At 38.1% G+C, this 17,168-nt stretch overlaps 1 protein-coding gene across 2 annotated transcripts in view; it reads left to right on the plus strand.

Annotated features, from left to right (window-relative positions):
- CARS1 (cysteinyl-tRNA synthetase 1) overlaps positions 1-16,742 on the plus strand; it is a 42,977-nt gene extending 26,235 nt beyond the window's left edge. For both annotated transcript variants that reach the window (XM_064513126.1, XM_064513127.1), the window contains 5 exons: positions 4,437-4,517; positions 4,885-4,952; positions 6,315-6,374; positions 7,606-7,689; positions 8,843-16,742. In XM_064513126.1, the coding sequence (XP_064369196.1) occupies positions 4,437-4,517; positions 4,885-4,952; positions 6,315-6,374; positions 7,606-7,689; positions 8,843-8,977 (428 nt within the window). In that variant the 3' untranslated portion in view covers positions 8,978-16,742. The remainder of the gene's footprint in view (positions 1-4,436; positions 4,518-4,884; positions 4,953-6,314; positions 6,375-7,605; positions 7,690-8,842) is intronic.
- Positions 16,743-17,168: the final 426 nt, after the last annotated feature.

The raw sequence follows: 17,168 nt of genomic DNA on the forward strand, positions 1-17,168 counted from the left end.
ACGTGGTAGGAATTAACCTTGGGAGGGGGGGATCCAACTGATACAATCTCTTTTTGCTTAGAGAGTAAAAGTAACACATGTCTTCATGTGTGTACAAAATTAAACCAGAATGGCTTTGAATATGTACATCTCTGCTACGTGTCTCTCCAATTTGGGAAATACTTTCACAAGTTGCTAAACTTGTTTTCTTTTAACTTCTTAATGAATCCAAACGTTCAGGAGTGAAGAGGCTTTTTTTTTGAGACCAGGGCACTCCATGCTTTCCAGGTATGAGAGTAGAAATGTTCTCTCCTCCAGGGATCTTGCATTCTTGAAGAAGTGTAGATTGCTACACAATGATACTGTCTGTGTTTAAACAGCCAGAGATGTTTCTTCCTATTTGTTAACACAGCTGGAATTGTAGCTCCCCAGATGGTAATTCAGTGCTCTCTTTAGAGAATTCATCTGAGTGTTTGCTGGAGGTTGTTTGGACTTTTTTTTCTTTTTTTTTCCCCCCCTTTGAAAAGCTTTGATCATGCTGTGTGTTGGCCGCAGGACTATATAGTGTTACAAATGCTGTTCCATTAAGCCCTCTTTGATTTTATGGGTCGATTACTTCCTAACTGAGTTATTATTTTCTGCTATTCCCTGTGTATTTTTATGCATCTTCAACTTGTATTTGATCCTCATTTTCTAAAAATTAATTTTTACACTGTAGTTTATACTTGAAGGCAGAATAGGGAGCGATATATAAATGTATATGTTTATAATAGATATATTTAACTTATAAAAATAGAGTGACTTGGAGTATGTTGTGGATGACCTATGCAGCTGGCAAAGAATCTGAACCCTAGTTCTGCTACTGTTTTGAATTCTTCTAGTTTTAAGGTAAACTTCTAAAGTTTACCTTAAAAGCACAAAGCTGTATTTGCTAATGTGACTATTTAGCTATTATTGTCAAACTCCTATAGGCCTAATTGATGCTGAGAAACAGGCTTATCAGTTCCAAAAGCAACTATTTTATGTAACTTTAATAAATTCAGGAAGCTTGTGTGTATATTCTCAGCCTAAATTGTAACCTTTGGTCTCCTACTATTTAACATAAATACTTGTTTTGTATGAGGCTTTTTTCCTTGCTCTCTGGTGGTTGAGCTAAGCTGATTCTCATTTTTAACAGTTTTAATGTTTGAATGTCATGAGGCTGCTTGTAGGGTGTTTTTAGGAGAAAGTACTTAGTGCTGGACCACTTACTGCACTCGAGTTTCTCATTTGGAAGGTGGTATTATTATTATTACTTTTTGCCTGAAATAAATTGGGGAATAGGAATAGAGCTATCCAGCTGGGGTACAGAGGGGCTGCACAACTTCGCAATTTGACCAGAGGGCACCTCTGACCAAACTGTTTGATATACAGAAGCTGGGCGGTGGCTGAGGGGACCTGCACAGACATGCTACTGATTTGCTTCCCCATATCCATTAAATTCTTGCCTGCAGAGAATGTATCATTACTGTAAGAGTTGTTCTGATTAATGGCTGGGGATATTGCCCCTGTGTGGCCGTGAGTGAAGAGAGTTTTCCCTCCTAGCCAGATCCTGGCAGAGTGAAGTTAAATATGAATTAGAATGTTTTGTATTGCTCTAAATACTCGTAACAGTTGGATAACAGGTATGTCTCTTCTGTAAAACCTGCACAGTAAAAAACAGTTGTCCCCATCCCTATATATAAAATAAAAGCATTCACAGCACAGCCATTTATAAAACTTTACAGAAATTTTATCCTCCTCCAGAATGGCTAACATTCAAATATATTCATAAAATAAATTCTCTCTTTTATAAGCTTATTAGTTTATAAATAGGAGACTGATCATTTGCAGCTGAATCTTGACTGGTGAATATACCATCTAGCAATGGTGATAAATGGAAAAAGGGAAATACTGTGTTATCTGTACAAGGGAAAGAAATGCAGAAAACTTTTGCAAAAGACCTCGATGACTGGTTGTGCAGAGCTTCACTACATTGTGCATCCTTAAATTTTACTCGAGTACTTGCCAGCTGCAAAGACCCCCATATATTTGTGTCTGCAGGGACGCACATTGCTGTTCTAGTGCAGCCCCTGATGCTGCTTAGGAAGAATTTCCATTAGAAGTGAATCAGTATTCAGATGTTCAAAAAGGAGCAACTCTCTGTAGTTGTTGGTTACTTAACCTCAGGACATCTGCTTAAATTGACCACCCGGTAGTAAAGGTGTCTACTACTGAACTCTGCCTGCCCCTTCATTTCTTACCAGCGATTCTGTTGCCAGGAGTTACAAATGCTGGGTCTTGCTCCAGGCTACTTCCAGGATGCAGTGGGAAATCCTCTGCCCTCCTCCTAATATATTCCATTGACAAGAAGGGAGACAAGACTTGCCTGCTCTTGTCTTTGCTGCTGGCCTTAACATCTAGCATTCTCAAGAGGCTTTTTAAACTCCTCCTTTTCCTTCCCACCACAGTGGAGAGGAAACAGCACATCAGCTGCTTTACATCCAAGGCTCTGTGCCTTGAAATGCACAGAAAACGTGAAAATAGGGCTGGGAAATAATCACAGGCTCATAGACTGCCTAGGTTCCAGTTCATTCTTAGCTGATTGTCTTCATTGGCATTGGTGATGGAGCATCTCCTGCTATTCTCCCTGTCACAGTCCTCAGTGAGGATAACGGCTTATGGCTTGGGGCAGCCCATAAACAACCCTCCGCCAATCCTTAAACATCCCTCTGGAGGTAACACGCGCAAAGAGTAGGCACGTTGCAGCCCTAAGAACTACTGCGTTGACTCCCCCGGGTAGCAGAGGATTGCCTCGAAGGATTTCTTTTTCTTATACTTTAAATTATTCATAGTTTCAGTTAAGTAAATATTTATAACTGAACAGACACTGTTTTATTATATAAGTAGTAGGTTTATCTGATACATTCTTGACATGACATGCTTAATTCCCTCACCTAGGCTAGAGTCAACACCTTTTAGTATTAACAGCTAATGAGGTAAACTTATCCCTGCCTTATCTTAACTGGCTTCTTCAGAGTTGCATCAAACATGAGTGTGGTTCACTGTGCATACCTGCTCTGGATAAAGAAAAATAAATACTTAGTTGACGACAGACAGAACCGCTCCTATAAAATGCAATGCTTTCATGTACAAAGACAGAGTCACTCTGCTGATTCTCTAGCAAAGAGCACTACTCCACAGTGTGATAGGAGGGTAATCCATTCCTTTTCATGGTAGTGGGGTAATCAGTGCTTTGTCTGCTGTTAAACGCTCCCAAGGGTCTCAGAATTCTGGAACAAATTAAGACCTGGGAATGGTACTTGTATCTATTGGTATGTGCAGCATTTGCATATAAAGAGTCTGGATTAGTAGCTGCTGTTGCCTGGATCATTACCTTTGAGACCCTTATTACTACTAATGTTTAACCAACTGAGAGGGCTGCTAAAAGGGAGAATCCTTATCAAAAGCACGTGGTATGAACTAGCCTAAGTGTTTATCTTGTCACCTTGGTAAGTGTTTTCTCTTAAATATAAGACTGTATATTAAAAAAAAATGCTAGTGAATTAAGTTCATAACAGCAACATATGGGGTCTTCTCGATTCATTTAATTCCTCTTGATTTCTGAACTGCTCTGCCACCTCTCAGCTGATGCAGCTTTTCTCATCCAAGCAAATACGCTACTATATGATGATTTATTTTCCTCTTAAGGCTTAACAGCATCTATTTCAGCTAAATCTCAAGTTCTTAATCACTTGTTGTCTTTAAATAAGACCCTTTAATAAGATTGCAAGAAAAAAAGAAAAGGTTAGTCGTGGTGTTCCAATCACCTTCCAGAAAGCTAAATGAAAACTCTCTGTTCTGCTGCAACTGGTGTGCTTGAAAAAGGCTTGGTCAAAATAGGTGATGAATAGTTATCTTTTCTGTTGCTTTTCTATCTATATAGAACCAGAGGATGTTTGCATTAGCATTCCACTGACAAATGTCAAAACAATAAAATAATAGCCCTTCAAAGGCATGTCTAGTTAATGAGCTTTTTAAAAAATGTCTAGAGGAAGCTTTCTTCAGGGTAGAAAAGCATGTATTGCAATGTCATACAGTAAATCTATCTGTTAGCAATGAAGGGCTTTTGGCCTTCTACATGATTATGTTACTGAACTGAACTCTCATAACAATTTTCAGGAGCAATGAGGATATCTTGGAAGAAATTTATGAATTCTGAGTCTCTGCAAATAAATATGCTTCTTTTCTCTGTAGTTGAAAGATGGCAGAACTTACTTAAAATGTTGGTCACTTTAAAACAAAACAGAAGTCCTTTCTTTGATCAATGTAAGAGAGTGTCAGTTTCTTAACTGCACTTAAATAAAAATGTAGCAGAATAAAAGTATATTTTCACAAAATCTTGCTTCTCTAAATGTATTTTTTTCCATGCACTCTAGTAACTGAAGTGCTACAGTTGAGTGATGCTCTTCGAGATGATGTCCTTCCTGAACTGGGTGTTCGATTTGAAGATCATGAAGGTATACAATTATATGCCTGGCAACTTTGTAGGTAGTTGTTTTTGTCGTCATGTTATTTTCTTAAGCTATGGGAGAACACCAAGATGTCAAAGACTAATCTGGAATAATCCAACAAACTTGAAGACTGCAAAAACTTTAGCATATCTTGTTTCTGATGTATAAATGTATACTGTATAAATTTATATTGGAACATATAGACAGTAAAGGGTACAGTGGAATCTTCTTCTGTAGTAGTATCTAATTGCTTAGCCACTTTTGAGTAGTCATTCAGTTGCATTTGCAGAAGAAAAGTTGTTATAGGGTATATAAATATATCTTTGAATATTCAGATATTGGAAAACTCATTCATCTGTTTTTGCTTTTTCAGGGCTGCCAACTGTGGTCAAATTAGTGGATAAGGACACATTATTGAAAGAAAGAGAAGAAAAGAAAAAGGTTACTATTTTAAGCATTTAACATTTTTCCACATGTAAAGTAAGGTGTAAGCTATGGATGCTTTACAAATCATCAAGGAAATGTTTAAAAAAAAAAATCTTAACACATTAGCAATGCGTAAAATAACATACCAGAACTGACATTAAAACTCTAGTGGTATTCAGGAAAAGGATTTTTGAAACAATAGTTGCTTGAAAATTTTCTGTGGGATTTAATGAATGCTTCTAAGGTTTTTTAAACAAATCCTTCATATAGTGAGGGTATTTTGAGTGTTGTGTACATATTGCCTTATCTCTCTGGAAGACTGATTCCAATGAGAAATTGATTCTGACTTCTTTCATCTGTGCAAATGAAGCTGACATTTTCCATAAAACTAGACTGTATTTATTTTTGTGTCTGAGAACAAAATGCCATGGCTAAATCTTAACTAATGTAGCATTGATGAGTGAAATATTCAGGGTGTGAGGACAAGAATTCTCATGTTGCTATGTAATTAAAGATTGTGAATCCTAATTCTTATGCACAAGGGCTGTACAGCAACCCTTTCTAGTACTTCCTAGCATTAATGTTTGACTTTGCAACATTTTAAAGTAACATTTTATATGTCTGTCCTCAGTTCTAAGAAATAATAAAATTCCATTGTGACTAGAGATGTTTGGAGGACTTTCCAAGATTTTTCTTTCCTTAAGCACTTTTTTTTTTTTGTAAGGGAAAAATAAAATTTGTTTTCAGCCAACATTTTGGATGTTTTCATCAAAAACGCTTGAGGGCAGTTTGTATATATGCGCTGGGTGGAGCCTGCAGCTAAAATACATTTTCCCTGGCAACTATATTATGTTCAATACTGACAGAACCCTTGGAGAACTAACAGGTCTCTCCTGAGCAGGTGTGGAATGACATTTTTCAGAGGCTTATAACTTAGTTAAATTTGGATAGTTGATTCCCTAGGAACGTCAAGGGATACAACTGCTCCTTGTGAAATTCCAGTGTCTCCAAGGGTTTTGGGCAAGAGCTTTAAATACCAGGGAAAATTGGTATTTTTAAAAAATGTTCGCAATGCATTTTCCCCATGAAATTGCAGGACCGTTTCTTTTGCAGGTATTTTTTCATAGCTATGTGCTTAGGATGTAAAATGTATTGGGGACAGATAAAAGTGGTTTAGCTGTAAATAAAAGCAAATGAAAATAAAATCTTACAGTGGGAAATATCAGACAATCCTAATTATAAGGCTTACTATTTTTACTGTAGGCCATGCTACCAGTTCTGTCCAAAATTAGATATCCAGGGGAGCTAGTGACTCAGATTTATAAAGACAACCAACTGAAGTAGCTACCTTTTACTTATTATTACAACCTTTCATAGCTTGAAGAAGAGAAAAAAAGGAAGAAAGAAGAAGCAGTCAGGAAAAAACAAGAGCAGGAGGTAAGCATTCAGATCACTTTAATCCAGTTTTGAAGAAAAGTGTTAGTAGCAATAGTCACATGCAGGAAGGATTACATTAGAGCTCAAGCTTTCTGCTTAGCCTCAACTGGACCTCCATCTTTTTTGTCTACAATTTTTTGTTCAGAATGATTTTCGCCTGAAATTTAGATTTGATCCGTGATAGCACCTATTAAAAAGCAGCTATCTTTGAGACCAAGAGTAAAGGTACTACTTCTTTAATTACCAAAGCAGTACCTAACATTCCCATTAGAGGGAATTTTGCTTGTGTCACTTATTTTCTTTGCTCTCTGGTATCATAGGTACATATAAACACAGATCTTTTTTAAGAGTCCACCTGTTCCCTGTGCTTAAACTCTGGAATAGAGTGCTTTTTAAAAACACATATCAGCTCCATAGTTAGAGAATTGTGATAGCTCCAAGACTTTAAGCTTTAGGTGAGGAGTAGGCAGCTAGAGCAGATGAACTCATAAAGGGAAAAGATTGTTTGCTGATGAGTCTAACAATACAGGAAATAAGTTTCTGGGTAAACAGAGGAAGTAAACTTTGAGAGAGTACATTTACAGAGAGAAAAGTAGATAAATAGCATTTATCTTTCATGGATGGCAGCTATCTCTTTACAAAAAGGTGATTTCTTTGCATTAAGCATAAATTACTTGGAAAGGGTTCTGAGATGTGCTTGTTCAAAAATAAGTAAAAGTTCAGTTAGTTTTCAATGCAATTACTTGCATCCTGATCCTGCTGTGACCTCCATAGAGCCCTGTTCTCATCAACAGGACAGTGTTGATAAAGATGGTTCCCTTTGCAGTGAGCTCATTGCTCAATATCCTTTGCTCATGGCAACTAATTCACTTTGTGCTTACACCTAGAAAACTAAGGAAGCAAGTTTAGCAAAACATAAATGTAGTTTTTGGAGAGTATAAGCTGATTATTTTGAGTTCCTGCAATACTTTTTTTTTAAGTGGTTCTCTGCAAATTTAAAACATCAATTTATTTGTATTTTCCTGGACAAACACAACCAGGATTTATTGAATTGTTCCTCACTGAAAGTTCCTTTTCATGTATTAAACAATTGTGACTCAGATGCTCCTTAATCTGTAAATTATGGTCTACTTTTCCCTTTGCGCACATTCGGGGGATAGTTTTTTAAAAAGACAGGCTGTCAGTAATTCACTGTGATGCTAATGCAGTTAACGCATGTTTTACATTGCAGGCAGCAAAACTGGCAAAGATGAAGATTCCACCACACGAAATGTTTAAATTGGAACATGACAAATATTCCGTGTTTGATGAAAACGTAAGAATCGGAGACTTTTTTAGATGGGGAGGGCTTTTCCTTCTGCAGTTGTACATATTCACTTGTATGTGTACATAGCTGATCCTGATCCAAACCTCTAGAGCAGTGCTATTAACATGGGGGAAGGAGGGAAGGAGAGAAAGAGAAGATATTTTCTTGCATTAGGGAGCAAAGTTATCTAACTGTTAGCCATCATTTCAGGGATACTTTCATTTTACGTTGGTCTCCTTTGGCCATCCTAGTACAGAGCAAGAATTCCCTTCAGGTATTGTGGGTAGGAACCTGCATGATATTCTTCACAGATTTATTAAAATAGCTTGTTGCAGGGCAAAGAATGCAGATGTACAAACTTCCCGACTCTGCCAGAAGTGATGGAAACAGCCATGTTTTTCAGAGATACTCTGTGCTTCTGTTTTAGGTCTACCCTTTGTTTTACTCTCCCCTGGCAAAGGCTCTCTGAGGGAGCTGTACTGATAACTTTGCTCAGATTGCTCCCCTTTAGAATTAAAGGTGTTACTTGGAAAACATAAAGCACTGTTTCTTCAGGGCTTGATTGGGGACATTGCTCCTATTTCTTCCTGTCTTCTTCAGCTGTGCAAATTCAGGCCCTAGGTACAAGTAAGAATGGTGTGATACAGAGAATGTAAATATTGGAAAAAAAAGCATACGAGCAAGGAGAAGATCCACAAAAATCTGTCATAATAGTTTCTCCATTCAGAATACAAGCCTCTTACTGCTTTTGCTTAAAGCCTTGGATTTAATGTTAGTGTGATTAAAAGTGGTCTTTTAAGCATGTATTTAGGGGTTAAGTATTAGTCAGAATCTCTCTTAACTATAACTATATAGGAGTTAGTTGTGTAAGCCTCCTCTCTTCAGTAGAGATAGCCAGGACAGAAATAAATGCACACTTTGCCCCTTCATTAATTAGGGAGGGAGCATAGACAAGTAGTCAAAGGTAGTTGTCTCACTTCTAGGTGGCTAGAATTAGCAAAGATGCATCCCACCTTGATAGTTTGTCATTAATTATGATATTATTCCCCTGTCTTATTAAAACATGATTCACTTGGAAAGAACACAATTCCATGAGGAGCAAAAGCAGTCAAAGTATCTGGAAGCCCATTTATCTTAAATACTCTTATTTTTAATTTTCCAGGGATTTCCTACCCATGATACAGAAGGCAAAGAACTCAGCAAAGGACAAATTAAGAAGCTGAAGAAACTTTATGAAACCCAAGAAAAGCTATACAAGGAGTATCTACAAATGGTTCAGAATGGAAGTGCAAATTGACAACAACAGGACTTTTTTTTAAAAGGCGAGTGCTGGGTCACCATAGTGAAAGAGAGCATGTACTGATGCTCATCTCTCTGTTTACACTTTCTATTATGTGCAAAGTAAAAATCCTGTTTACATGGATTAGTAATGTCATCTGGAAAGTAAATAAAAATCCATTCTTAAAAAAAAGCCAACCTCTAATAAGTTTCTTTGCAACAACAGTGGCAGATTGAATGGTTGCCAGTTCTATTTGGGAAGATGCTGCTCAGTCAGCAAATCCACACAAGGTTTCTTGTTGAGTATAACTATCCAGGCTTCGGTTAATTTGTCCTGCATACCGATCTCTATCTATCTAATACCCAATGTAGCTTGCGCTCTGGAATATGTCACAGTAAGCAAAACTTACTACTAAATGGAAGCTGAATAATTTGTCCCACAGTAAGACTAGTAAGTATTTTCCAGATGATTTTAATATCGTTATGTAAGCAGGAAAAAATGAGTAGTTCCACTATGATACTCTAGCTGCTGTTGTTAAAAACTCTCGTGTATAACCAGGACATGCTACATAATAGAAGGAAACAGTCCCTTCCATAGGTCTAGACTACAGAAGTCCAGACTTACTTGCAGAAGGGGACAGATCATCATCATCTTGCTCAACTTACAGTTGCAGTCAAGCGGGTAGCTACAAGGAAGATGTACCTGCGTTGAACAAACAGGTGGGGAAAACATGAGGAGCTATGGGCAGAGGATGCGTTCTTGGAGCTGTTGCCTCAGGGAGTAAAAGCACTGCCCAAAGACAGAGGACAGTACCCAATTATCTATTCAGATGCAAGGGGAAGTAACAGAGGGTTGCTAACTGAGATACAGTTTGTAGATTGGCTTGCAACTAGGAAGTATGACCATATGTCACTCATTAGTCGAGACTGATTTTGACATGACAGTTTAACCAAGGACAGCTCTGTGTTGCTTAATAATAAATTTCACTGGCAGTACCTACTACCCTTTAGTTATGAAATCGTACAAAATATCTCACCCACTTCACAACTGCGTAACAGCTAAGTACCCAACATGCAAAATGATATTCATCGCATATTCTTAAGCCTCAAGATGACTCACAAAAGGTCAAATGGTGAGTCATTGTAAGAACTGTGGTACCTCTGTTCTCACAACTCTTAGGTTCATGCTTATAACCATTAGGCTATGTTCCTTTCCCTAATTAAGAATTATAAACATTTTTGCTTTCAGTTTATCTTAATATATGTCGTCTTAAGTATCAAGATGTACAGATTTGGAGAAACAGAAAGGCCTAATAATTTTTTGTCTAGTTTCCTAGAATTTGCCTTTGAAAATATGTAATGGTGAGGTCAGAAAAGCACATGCATCTTGTACACTGAATATAAAATCTGCAGTAAAGTGTAAGTGCATGTGACCTTTGAGTAGTAGAAAGAAAACAGAGCTTATTTCACAACCATCTTTGTAAAGTGTATTTTACAGAACTTTTCTTCTTGCCATTACTAAAATGATCAAAAACATTTAATTTTTGCATTCAATATTTGATGTATTCTGCTGATTTCTGATTAATTGTATAAGCACTTCTTTAAACAGTACAATGGTAGTTAAAAAGCCAGCCACAACTAAGTGGGCAACTTCTCCATCCATTTGGTCTATGAACCTAAGAGGATTAGTTGCATTTGTGCACCATTCTGGATTCTAACTCCTTGCATATTATCAGCTCATTGCTTGTGAACGTTCTCTGTATTTGTTATAGGTAACGTGTTGGTCTCTGCACTGCCCTGTATTCTTTTTTATTTCATGCCTAACATTTAATCTCTCCTCAAGCACAGATCCTATGTTGTTTCCCCAAGATGCACGTGCACTCAGGATATCCATGAAGGTATGGGATGTGCCTAGGCAGATCTAGTTACAGGATGCTGCTTCTCGGCCAGATGAGTTATCCCACTGGAGACTCCCTGCTGTCCTAGCTAGATTCCAGAGCTGGTTCTGCAAACTAGGACAGTAGGAGTGCTAAACCTGAATCATCTCTATCCTCAGCATAGACTTCACTGAGGTTAACTACCTTCCTGAACATGAACTACTTTTGAAATTGCTACTTAACTTGAAGTAGTGACAGTAATTTCCTTACAGAAATTCCTTTTCGGTGAGCTGAGTTAGCACCTGCTTACCAAAAATGCAGCTGAACCTAGTTAGCACATAACTATGAGGAAGATGACCCTGTTAATCCATTGGTCTCCTGGATTCTAATTTCCTTACAACATCTCTCTGATATTGTCTTGTGGTATGTCTTTTTCTCCTCCTGCTATGTTCCTCGGGGAACCTCACCCACCCAGTGGTTTATCTACTACATCAGTTTAGAGGAATTTGAAAAAATGTCTTTTTTTTTTTCCCTTCCCAACTGCTTCCTTTTGTTTCTGGGATAACTTTCCTTGCATATGTCTTATGAGCATTTCAAACTCGCAGTCTCCACAGCTTATCCTGTGGTCTTTGCTTCTGTATGCTTCCTAAAGACACACTGCTTTCTTCCTTGATACCTGTAACTCCACAGTTAGTCATGTCCCCCAAGCTCAGATAAAGTCTCTGTCATATTTACTCTCCCATTAAGGTCATATTCTACCTGCAGTATTATTTAGCTCAGGCTTTCCTTCTGTGTGTTTCATAGGCTCACAGTTTGATTGTTTTGAACTAAGATGATTTGAAAGAATCCTTATCTGACACATCAGTGCCACTAAAGTCATCTCTCTGTTCTGCTACAGTACACACTGTATTTCCCTGTCTTCGAATTGTTTTTGCACACAATCATGTTTCTTGAATTCACTGGGATTCTCTTCATAGATTTCGAAAGGATTAGAGCCTTTGAAATCCTCTCCTTTTCAGACCTATCTTCAGTGTTGTGTGATCTCTGTTCCTCCACATTGCTACTTACTCTCCTCTGCTTTTTAGTGTTTTGCCATTCTGTTCTCTCCTTTTTGAAGTTGCCTCCTTCAAGAAAGCTTCTCACTTGACTCCTTCAGCAATAAAGCTCTCACAGCTGCCCATACTTGAACTGTTCTTTCCATACTTGAATGTTCTGCTATTTATGAATTTCTCTTCCTCCATGTCTGTTGTCCTTGGAAGACAGCATTAGGAGCAAGGAAAATGTCTGCTTCATGAAGCATCTGTGAGTCAACAGGCCTAAGCATTGTCTACTAAAAAATTTAAGTGCACGCAAATTGCTCACTCCAGTAAAGGGGCTGCTAAAATGGCTCACCTTGATACATAGACAAACAGGAAATTACTTCATTCTCCCCAAACAAAATGAGACTTTTGCCCAAGTATGGAGTTCCTTTTTCCAAAAGCAGCAAGTGAATCAGAAAACAATGACCTTGGCAAAGAATCAGAAAAACAGATTATGTCTCGTGGAGTTTGTATCAAAACACAAGCTCCAGAACTACTTCAGATCAGTTATTATGATTCTCTCAGCAGCCACGGTTTAGCAGAAAATAGCACGCACAATGTCCTGGCAAAGGAAAGCTTGTTAGCAAGCAAAAGAATATTGCAAACAGTTTAGATGCACACTGTTTAAGCAAACTTTCTGGAAGTAGGTGCGTCAACTGATCTATGCAATCATTGAAATGCACAGCACAGTGCCTCCTTCCTGGCAATCCATCAAGGTGTCACTTAAGTGAATTCCACTGCACTGGCTTAGTGAGAGTGACTTGGCAGCCAGAAAAACAAAGTGCAACAGCAGCAGTCTGCATTCAGTGTCTTAGTCCACTGTCTCAGCAAAGAAAAGGGAAAGGACAGGCTCTACTGTATTCTAAAATTTTTGATTAGATAGTTAATATGTGTGTGTGTGTGTGTGTGTGTGTGTATATATATATATATACACACACACATACTGAAGGAATTGTGTGTGGAATATGATTTTTTTAAGCTTTAAGAAAATAATAATCCCACAGCAGTGAAGTCTTGGAATTTTTTTAATGTTTTCTGGAACATACATGCACAGCTTGTTTTGGTCTGTACAAAGTGAAGCTTTCTATTTTCCCCACACAGTTTTCTGGTTCTCTCTAAGATTCTTTTCATGATTACTGTAATTTTTCTCACTAATAATTAAATAGCCACTTTTTTTTCTTTCTTTCTTTCTTTCTTTCTTTTCTTTTTTTTTTTTTTTTTGAGCTGATAAACCATCTTTTTTTAAGCTGCCATCTTTTGAGATGTGCAAATATTACCATCCTTTCCCGGGTGATTTCTGTCATTCAGCTGGGCATCAACAACTGATTTTGAGTGCTCAACTCAAAGTCCTGTTAAATAAATCTGATCTCCGGATAGGGAAGAAACTTCCATGTTTTATGATCATGCAGATATAAACTTACATGTCCCAACACTGAGGCCTCCTCAGCCTAATAGGTCACTTCTGGAAAGGTATCTTGCCTTAACCTCTAAAAACAATCAATGTTTGTGACAAGTGAGCCTATGATAATAAACAGCTTGAATTAAGGGGAAGTTGCAAAGCTGGTATCTCAAACAATCTCTCCTCTCCCCCTCCCCAAAACTCCTGCCTGCTTTATCCAGATCTTAAATGTATTTTACAGTTACTGATTTTTTTTTTGGAGGGGGGGTAGGGCGAGGAGAGGGAGTGATACTAATGTTTGACTAGAGGACTGCAACCTCAGTATTCTTTGAAGTTACTTTGAAGTTATTATTAATGTTACTTAGTTAACTGGAAGTGGGAACAATCATGGTTTTTCCATGAGTCATTTTGTAAGAATAATTTTTTAAAAAGTTTCTCATGGCTGTGCATTAAAAGCATATAGTACCTTCCTCCTCAATATATATTTAGTAATACTTACCAGTATCTCCATGTTGTGATTATGTACCTACACTGGAATAAGCTTAAGGTAACACAGTGCTTTATTTGACACCTGTTTTCCATATCAGAAACTAATTAACACAGCTGTGTATGTTCTCTCTCTGAAGTCCAGAAAACCAAACCTCTCTTTGGGCTTCTTTTGTTGATGCTGGAAGTCTATTAAAAAATCAAATGCATTATTGCTGAGGGCATCAGTGTTTTGTAGGTAAACATTTATTTTATGGTGGTACCAGTGACCTGCTGATTATAGATTGCTACATCATCATCAGCCTAAACCTTTCAACAAGATACAAATGTAAAAATTGTTGCTGCAATAACCAAATTTTGCTGCCGTATTTAATATTGCTCAGACAGAAGTCAGACACCAATAGTGCAGAACTGCGTATTGTCAAGATAATTTGAAACATTATCCCACAAGGATCTTTCCTGTCCTCCTCAAAAACTGCTTCCTACCAGTATAGTGTATAGGAACAAAGTAATCTCAAATATGTATGCACTAACACTACCATGCACCTCTGAACGCTGAGGATTGTGCAAATCTGGGTTTTGTCAGGAGGAAGTACTTGGCTAACTTAGTAAACCTGTCAGGGCTTACCTTGTTTGTAACCTTGAGGGGACAGATACTGGATAGAAGTTAACATATGAAGAAAGACTGACTATCAGAGAATTCATTCAGACGCAGCAAGGCAAGGTAAAATGTGTGGTGTTTCTGATTTTAATTGCATCCTTTCTGTGAAGTGCTGAAGGCCAAACTTGGAAGCAGCAAATATTATTTCTGTGTTTTGCTCTGCATGCCTTTTAGCTTTTCGAGAGCTGTGAATACTGCTGCACCATGAGAACAAGTTCCTCCATCAAGCTTCCAAACACACTACTCTATCACTCAGTATGTTTGGATACTGGTAGAAAAATCTGTGAATATCTGATCCGGTCTTACTACCACCAGTCTTCATTCTTTACAGAGACATTTAAACCAAGTCCCTAATTACATTTAAGATATTCTCTTTGATCTCTTTTTCCTAATGTTTATATTTGCTTCCCAGCTTTCTGGGAACACACAGATGCATTTTAAATGTGCCAACCAGCAAATCTCTGCCACGTATAATACATACCTTTGGCTTCTTTCTCTGCATTTTAAGCTATGCTTAAACACTTTAAGGTGGTGGTGCTTGTTCAAACAACTTTAGCTTCCTCTTTAATTACACAATTTCTGCCACACAGATGTGGAAAGGAACTTTTATTCCTCCTGGTGATTTCACAGAGCACTTCCTATACAGGACACTACCACATACATATTACTTAACATATCTCCTGACATTGAACAAATTAGTTAAGAAGTACAGAAGCTATTTAGTACGAAGACTCCAGTTAGCAATGATCAAAGCACTTCTTGTCCAAAAAGAGTCACAGACAAATTAAATCTTATCTCTCAGAATGGGTTGTGAATGTCTGGCATCTCATTCAGTGAAACCGGTTTCCATTAATGCCCACCTAAGGGCAGAACACCCAGCTGTTTTAATGCCAGTTACAGATCTCAGCCTCAGCTTTCTCTCTAAAAACAGGTGTGTCTAGTATATCTGTTCTGCAGCTCTGCCATAATCCCTTCTGTTTCTGTTTTGGTTCCCCAAGCTCTCCTGTATACTAGCCTGGATGTTTAAATCAAGCCAGGGTGATTCAGCAAATATCTTTTTGCAGCTCTCTGCAGGGTAGGAGCACCTGACAGCAAGATGACTCCACAGATTGTGCCTCAGTCACAGTCCTAAAGTCTAGTATGGTCCTGCAGGAGGTTAGACAAGAGTCAGCAAAAATCCCTCATTGATCACGGAGGATTTATGTCTTTGGAGAAGGGCACTAAAAATCCCGTGGATTCGAAGTAGTTTAAATGTATTTTACTTCAACATGTATCAATGAATGAAGAGAAAAAATACTTCCAGCACTCTGGCCTGTTTCAAGGCTTGATAGTTGGTCCAGAAGAAAGCAAATCTATTTCTACAAGATCATCTGAAATATAACTTATTTCAGGGTTTGCAGCATTTACGAGAATAACTGCATTAACAAGCACTAGCACAGAGGCTGCAGTATTGCAACTAATAATCTGAACAGGACTGCAGTGTGTTCCTGCACTAGCAGGAATGAGCAGCTACATCACATACTCAAGCAAAGCTTCCTAAATCTTCATACAGAACAGTATCTGACTCCAAGCTTCTTTTAGGGAGTAAGGCAGAAAGAGCTTTTAACAAATAGAGATTAGCAAACAAACAAAACCAACCCTAAAAGAATACTTGACAGCTATGAATCAGCAGCAAGAACAAAAACTTCAAGTATGAATACCTTCGGATAAATCTTCCTTTCAGAGTTCATTATAGTCTTTTATGGAAGAATGAGAATTAACCATAACTTAACCACCATGAATGGATTTGTGCCAAAATAAAGGTAATGAAAGTAAGAAGAGGCTGTTAACTTCTTGATGTTAGAAAAAGGATTGGTTTGGATAGGCAAGGAAAAAGAGGTGGGAGCAAATGTTAGACCTGCCACTGAGCATGTCCTTGAGCTGGCCAAATCTGCTTGTTTGTGCTACTGACTCCAAAATTCCTGCAATTCTTTAGCTGTTTGGGTGTTATTTCATAATTACTTTTTTCTTTAATTATAGTATTGGTACCTACTTTTAAATGATGATGAATAAATTATTCCTATTAAATTCCTGCAATAACAGAATTAATCCAATGTTAATGTAGTGATTAGTTGTTAATTATCAGTCCCATATTTTCAATGTTTTATCAGTGAAACAATTGTGACACTAAACCCGGGAAATTAATTACCGAAATCCATGACTATATTAGCAGACCTGTAGAATTTTTTTTTTTAGAATAAGGAATCTACTGATACAATAAAGAGTTAATGTTTTCCTATCGAGTGAAGGGATTATTCATATAAACTTCAAGTGGTCCAAATGCTAAAATTGCAGTGTCCCTAATACCATATTACACGGCATCTGTTGCTCACAGATCCCCATGCAAACACAACCCTTTTTTTTTTCTCCTCTCTTTCTCAGAAGAGGGAATTACACCCATACGTAGACCAGGAAACAAGGCCGGAAAAATTAACGTTTTTAAACGGGTGCCCAATCCGAAGCCCCAGAAAGGGCCTGTTTTTCTCACAGGAAACGCCGCGGCCGTTACGAAACGCCACCCTCCCTCCCACCGCCATTTTGCCCCGCCCCCGCTCCCCCCTCCGCAGTCTCTGTCCCTTTAAGGACACGAGCCACCCTGTTCCGCCCCCCCGCGTGTCACGCGCTCTCCCCGCGCGCCACCAGCCCCGCGCGCACATCCCCCCCAGCGC

Source organism: Dromaius novaehollandiae, chromosome 5, assembly GCF_036370855.1.
Source record: "Dromaius novaehollandiae isolate bDroNov1 chromosome 5, bDroNov1.hap1, whole genome shotgun sequence".
Classification (NCBI taxonomy): Eukaryota; Metazoa; Chordata; class Aves; order Casuariiformes; family Dromaiidae; genus Dromaius; species Dromaius novaehollandiae.